This window comes from Otolemur garnettii, unplaced genomic scaffold, assembly GCF_000181295.1.
Source record: "Otolemur garnettii isolate 467f Iridium unplaced genomic scaffold, OtoGar3 scaffold00096, whole genome shotgun sequence".
Lineage (NCBI taxonomy): Eukaryota > Metazoa > Chordata > Mammalia > Primates > Galagidae > Otolemur > Otolemur garnettii.
In genome coordinates this window covers 7335650-7342506 of record NW_003852491.1, presented here as the reverse complement: position 1 = coordinate 7342506, position 6857 = coordinate 7335650, and the positions used below count along the sequence as shown (strand labels likewise).

At 52.0% G+C, this 6857-nt stretch overlaps 1 protein-coding gene across 3 annotated transcripts; it reads left to right on the top strand.

Annotated features, from left to right (window-relative positions):
• The first annotated feature begins 45 nt into the window (after nt 1-45).
• ZNF764 (zinc finger protein 764) lies at nt 46-4128 on the top strand. Of its 3 annotated transcripts, none has more exons than XM_012808856.2 (3): nt 46-1520; nt 1667-1780; nt 2466-4128. In XM_012808856.2, exons 1-3 carry the CDS (start codon nt 1325-1327, stop codon nt 3377-3379), a joined length of 1224 nt encoding a protein of 407 aa, XP_012664310.1. In that variant the 5' UTR covers nt 46-1324; the 3' UTR covers nt 3380-4128. The 3 variants fall into 3 exon arrangements, with proteins under 3 accessions (XP_012664310.1, XP_023372530.1, XP_023372531.1); XM_023516762.1 differs by having other exon boundaries at nt 46-1556; XM_023516763.1 differs by having other exon boundaries at nt 1318-1520; nt 1667-1785; nt 2463-4128.
• Nucleotides 4129-6857: the final 2729 nt, after the last annotated feature.

The following is a 6857-nucleotide window of genomic DNA, read 5'->3' as shown; positions in this document are numbered from 1 at the left end:
GTTGAGCTATAGGCGCCGAGCCCATCCTTAAGCTTTTTGACCCACCCTCCAACAAACTTTCTCCTTAGCCAGGCTGACCCCTCCGAAGCTTTCTCTTCTCTTCCTGCCCCTCCCCACTTTCTGCTGTAATCAGATCCACCTGTTGCAGGTGCCCTAGCTGTGGGGACAAGCATCTGGCAGGTATAGGGTGTCAAGCTGAAGCCTTGAGGAAGCCTTTGAAAGGGGGCAAGCAGGTAGACGTTCTAAGCTAGACACCAGACCTGCCCAAGAAGGGAAGAAGTCCTTAGCATGAAGTGTGTGAAATGCTGTGACTGATTTAGCTAGCCAAAAGAAAAATATCAAGTCTTCTTATGGAAGGGTATTTGAATGCAGGTGGGAGCAGAGTAGTGAGAAAGATGGTTGGGGGAGAGTTGGTGACATTTGTTGAGGTAAAAGACCCAGGCGAGTAGTTTAGTTTGAGCCATGCCAAAGGTGCCTGTGGGATATCCCCGCAGGGCCAGGGAGGCAGGTGGGTCTGTGATGGAAACTGGAGAGCCAGTCTGCATCAAGAGGTACTTCCTAGACCTTGGGGAGGCATCCCGCACAGCAAGTGGGGGGGTAGGTCCGCTTGTACGAAAAGAGCACCTTTGTGATGTTCCGCACACCTTAGCCTGCTCTCCCCTGCTGCCTCCACGATATAGAAGCATCCAGAATTTTAGGCTCCAATAAACTTACAGTAGAGAAGGTTCTCTTTTATCTCTTCCCATTTTTTCACTCTCAGTATTGGGAAAAGGATACTGTCACCCGGTTTTTGCAATAATGAGGCCAGAACAAGAGAGTGATGGTCGCCAGGTAGTGATGGCTAACAGCCCGACTATTATAAAGTGTCCAAAGACAAAAACTAACGTCTGAATTCTCCAAGGCCGAGCGGCCAACAGCCTCCAGTGCTCTTTGTTCTGCAAACCCGGGCAGGAGCTCTCGGGAGACTCCGGACCGTGGTGGCAGCGCGTTTTACGCGCTGGCGCTTGTAGCCGCCGCGGCCATCTTGGCTGAGGGTACAAAGACAAAGCAACTGGGAGCTGCTGAGTGGCGTCACCGTAGGCACGACTACGTGGGAACAAAGTTCGAGAGGCCGTGCTGCCGCCATCTTTTACGATGGCATCTTCCCGTTTTGATTATGTCCCTGAAGCCACTAGCTTTTGGTTTTCATCCACTCTAATGGCCCACGAGAGCGGGTCCTGATCACGGCCCTCCGGCCCTGCGGTCCGCGCTGCGGGGCGTTCTTGAGTAAACCCAGGCCCGGCAAGGAGAGGTGGCTGGCCCGCCGCCGGGGCTGCCAGTTCTTATGGCACCGCCTGTAGCCCAGCTCCCTGCCCGTGAACCAAACGGGGCCGGGTCCGAGCGCAGGAAGCCTGGGGCCGTGAGCTTCGCAGACGTGGCTGTGTACTTCTCCCCAGAGGAATGGGGGTGTCTGCGGCCCGCGCAGAGGACCCTGTACCGGGACGTGATGCGGGAGACCTACGGTCACCTGGGCGCGCTTGGTGAGGCCCTCCCCGATCGCCTGGGCCCACATCCCGGTGCGCCCTGCCCCGTCTGGGTCGCTCACGTGGAGTGGGAGGCCCTTGGCTGGGCAGACCGGACTGTGGGGGCGGCCACCCGGCAGCGTGGGGTTTGCGTTCTTCCGCAGGAGTTGGAGGCACCAAGCCAGCGCTCATCTCCTGGGTGGAGGAAGAGGCCGAACTATGGGGTCCAGATGCCCAAGATCCCGAAGTGGCTCGGTGCACGACAGATGCGGACCCAGGTGTAGTAGTGGGCATTCAGTCCCTGTGCCTGGCACGTCTTGGTGCCCTCTGCCAGCTCCAGTTATTAGCTTAGCTTCTTCCCTGAGTTGCTTTCCCAGCCTAGCCCATTACACCTGGCCTCCGGATGCACTCTAGAAATGGGCTGCGCTGGTGACGCAGCCCTACCACACCAGCATGGGCTCAGTTCTGGCCCCCTGACTCCTCACATCTAAACTCCATTGACTATACCGCTACATCAACCCCCTGCATCTTCCTACACTTGGTTTTTCCCCTGTTTTCTTCTTTCAGTTCATCCTGGCGACCATTGCAAAGCACCCAGCCCCATCCCCCAACTTGTCAGTGCGGGCCACGTTCATGCCTGGTTTTGCTCTTTTCCTTCTGGAGCATCCTCAAGTGTCCACTCAACTTCATGATTCAGCTCAGATGTCCTTTCTCCTCTCACCTAGGGACATTTCGCTAGTTCTGAGACAGTATATACTGTTTTGTCCCTCCACTCTTTCTGTCTCTGCCTTTAAGGAAAAAGTGTCACTCCTAGTTCCTCTACCTGTACTGTACTGAGTCCCAGAAGCAGCCATGGGTCCAGAAGGCAGCTGTATCTAAGAGGCTTGTCTGTCACCATGTGGGGTATGGGATTCAAGGACCAGGACCAGCCAGAGACTGAGCTCTCCCCTTATCTCCCAGCAGATTCCAGAAACAAGGAAGAGAAAAGACAAAGAGAAGGGATAGAAGCACTGGAGAAGATCTTTACTATGGCTGCCCAGCCTCCTGATCTGAAGGCTCCCCAGCTGCCCTCTGATGGGTTCCCTTATGGTTTGAAGCAGCTATTCAAGGCACCTGCTCGGGGTCGTCCCCCACTCTGTGCCCATCCCCCTGTCCCACGAGCAGACAAGCGTCATGGCTGCTACCTGTGCGGGAAGAGCTTTGCATGGCGTTCCACACTGGTGGAGCACCTCTATACTCACACAGGCGAGAAGCCGTTCTGCTGCCCTGACTGTGGAAAGGGCTTCAGCCAGGCTTCCTCCCTCAGCAAACACAGGGCCACCCACCGAGGGGAGCGGCCCCACCGCTGCCCTGATTGTGGCCGGGCCTTCACCCAGCGCTCTGCCCTCACCACCCACCTGCGGGTCCACACAGGCGAGAAGCCCTACTGCTGTGCTGACTGCGGCCGCTGCTTCAGCCAGAGCTCTGCCCTCTACCAGCACCAGCGGGTTCACAGTGGCGAGACCCCTTTCCCCTGTTCAGACTGTGGTCGTGCCTTCGCCCATGCTTCAGACCTTCGGCGCCATGTGCGCACCCACACAGGCGAGAAGCCCTACCCGTGCCCAGACTGTGGGCGCTGCTTCCGCCAGAGCTCTGAGATGGCAGCTCACAGGCGCACTCACAGTGGCGAGCGTCCCTACCCCTGTCCTCAGTGTGGCAGATGTTTTGGCCAGAAGTCAGCCATGGCCAAGCACCAGTGGGTTCATCGGCCAGGGGCTTCTGGGCACAGGGGCCGGGGTGCTAGTGGGCTGTCTGTGCCCTTGGCTCCTGGTAGAGGGGACCTAGACCCACCTGTTGGCTTCCAACTCTACCCAGAGATATTCCAGGAGTGTGGGTGATGGCCTCAAAAGTGACAAGGCAAAGGGTGAAGATGTAGACATTGCCTACAGGCAGGGCTCAGGAATCCTGGTAAGAGCTGGATCTGGGGCATAAGGACAGTGCATCTTAGGCTCATTTGCTGATTCTTTGCTCCCTACTGCCCCAGACTAAAGGGCCCCCTTTGTTGAGGCAAGGTTGAGGTAAAAACTCCCACTAAACCTCCATATGGGGAAGCAAATGTTTCTCAGGTCAGAGATGTTAAAGGGAAAACCTTGTTTTAACCTTTTTGTTTTTGTTGTACAAGTTAAAACCCAAAGGCTATGTACTGATCTGGCCTGCAGCTGCCCTATGTATATATGTATTTTGGCTGAGGCAGTATTTTTAAGTTTTTAAGTGTTATAAATTAGTAGTCAAGATTTAAAAGTCAGGTTATTTTACACAAAAATCCTTGTTTCTGGCTTCTCTTAAAAAATCCAAAGATTGGGCAGTTTGACCCAAGCTCCCACAAAGCCACAAGTGGTGGGAGCTGAGCAGCAGCTGCCTGCATGGATGAAGCCAGTGCCAGAGTTTTCCCTTTACCTTGGCCTTGCCACTCATTACTGACTTCTGATCGAGCATCAGGTGCCATTTTGTCGTGGCTCATATTTAGTGTTTTTGGTGCTTAAAAGTAGAACAAAGAAGAACATGAAATATTTCTTTTTCTTTCTTTTTTTTGAGACAGAGTCTCGCTATGTTGCCCTCATAGTGGGCACCATAGTTGCCACCATAGAGGGCCATGGTGTCACAGCTCACAGCAACCTCAAACTCTTGGGCTCAAATGATCCTCTTGCTTCATCCTCCCAAGTAGCTGGGACTACAGGTGCCTGCCATCATGCCCAGTCTGTGACGTATTTCTTGAACCTATAACTCTTGTCAAAGCAGGGTTTCTCTATCTGGCATTTTCCATTCATGTTCCCATGGTTATTTTAATTTGCAAACTGTGGCCTACAGCATTCAGGTTTTCTGGAATCAGAAAAGATGGCAGGTAGATAGCACATATGTGAAATGGTGGCAGGAGAAAAGTAAAAGTAGGTTTTACTTGTACCTCTTTGCTTGTATCACATTTTATCATTTACAGAGTACTAGCTTGTCCATCAATTCATTTCACCTTTGTAACTACCTGGGAAAGAAAGCAATTTATAGAAGAGCCAGTCAGGACTGAGTCTTTCATCCCAAACCAAGTGGTATATCAGCTGTGCCATAGTCACACTCTCAGCTGACTGGCAGTTTTTGAAAAGGAAGGTCCCAGTATTCTCTGCAGTCCTCCATGGGTATCCCAAGGCCTTCTTAGCCATCCTAGACCCAACCCAGGAGGGCCTCATCACATTTTTAAACTGGAAAAGATCTTAGCTTTCCCATCCTTTTGTGTTTGGGACAGAGACCAGGGAAGACCCATTAATCTGTCCAAGGTCACATACATACACATAACAGGTTTTTGGTTTTTTTTTTTAATGAGACAAGAGTCTTATTATGTAGCCCCTTGGTAGAGTGCTGTCCATCACAGCTCACAGCAACCTTAAACTCTTGGGCTCTAGTGATTTTGCCTCAGCCTCCAAGTAGCTGAGACTACAGGCGCCTGCCACACCTGGCTATTTTTTGTTACAGTTGTCGTTTAGCTTGCCCTGGCTGGCCCTTGTTGCATGTGGCTGGTGCCTTAACCACTGTGCTATGGGCGTCGAGCCCATAACAGGGTTCTGAATTCCTTGCCAATGTTTTCCAGGGTTCTGGAGGCATCTGCCCACCTTCTGTGATAACACCTGTGGGCTGAACTGGATTAGGACAGACTGGTCAAGTGTCAGGAAAGCCCAGGTACCAGATGAGTCTGACAAAACAGCCACATTAAAGACAAAGGCAGGCTTGGCGCCTGTGGCTCAAATGGCTAAGGCGCCAGCCACATACACCTAAGGTGGTGGGTTCCAATCCAGCCCAGGCCGCCAAACAATGACAGCTGCAACCAAAAAATAGCCAGGTGCCTTGGCGGGCACCTGTGGTCCCAGCTACTTGGGAGGCAGAGGCAGGAGACTCGCTTGAGCCCAGGAGTTGGAGGTTGCTGTGAGCTGTGATGCCATAGCACTCTACCCAGGGGGATAGCTTGAGGCTCTGTCTCAAAAAAAATAAAATTAAAATTAAAAAAAAAAAAAAAAGACGAAGGCAATAGAGAAACCAGCCAGAAATGACAGTCCCAAGGCAAACAAAACCAAAGCTAGTATCTTTGCTGTCTTTGGGTGCACCATGAACAGAAGGGGACTAGGCCAGAAACATTTGGGGTTAGATTTGTTGCCAGAGGGGACTGTACCCCTCTATAGTCCCAAACTGCACAGAATCCCTCACCTGTTACCTCCCTTGGTAGAATGCCGTGGCGACACAGCTCATGGCAACCTCCAGCTCTTGGGCTTTGGTGATTCTCTTGCCTCAGCCTCCGGAGTAGCTGGGACTACAGGCGTTTGCCACAACACCTGGCTGTTTTTTGTTGCAGTTTGGCTGGGGCCAGGTTTGAACCCGCCACCCTCTGTATATGGGGCTGGCACCCTACTCACTGAGCCACAGGTGCCGCCCTAACCTGGAGAAACTTCTATGAAAGAAAATTTGGAGGAAAGGCACTGTTCAGATGAAGTAATGAACAAACTGGATTCCAACCTCATCTTCAAATCTCATGTTAGGGCTCCACAACCCTAAGCTTTCTTAGATTAACTTGTGTCTACCTTACCAGAAGGGGAACTTAGGATGAGTAGAGGCACCCAAGTGGCAATAAGAGCTACCTACTTTTTATTCCCAGCGTAAAACTGCATCCCCACCCCTAGCCCTCTGTGCTGCCTGGGGAAAGCCCAGTTTTGCCCAGACTCAAAACCATCTAGACCCTGCCAACTTGCTGATTAAAGGTGACATAATTACTACTTAGAGATCTCTGAGTGCTTTGAAGTTTACAGAACTTGCTTAGGGCCCAGAAACCAGACCCAGCTTCTCTGCTTCCTGCTCCCATGACCCAGCTTTCCACCATTTCATCAATTTTTTAGTGTCATGAAACCCCTAAGCCTCAGCTCCACTCCATTTTCAGCTCCTCACTTTCATTAGAGGTAGAGTTCTCTTTTTTTCTCTGCTACCTCAGGTCATTGAGGCTCTCTCAGGAACAATTTAAACTGGGAAGAGTTTTCTCATGGCTGCATTACAGAAAAGCCCTACCCAGAGGGCCAGAGTGAGACGTGAAGGCCATGGCGATGTGGCCTATCCCTAGTTTGTTTGAGACATTTAAAATGAAGGTAGAGGTCTGGGCACAGTGGCTCACGACTGTAATCCTAGCGCTCTGGGAGGCCGAGGCTGGTGGATTGCCTGAGTTCACAGGTTTAAGACTAGCCTGAGCCAGAGTGAGACCTTGTCTCTAAAAATAGCCAGGGGTTGTGTCGGGTGCCTGTAGTCCATCCCAGCTACTTGGGAGGCTGAGGCAAAAGAATTGCTTGAGCC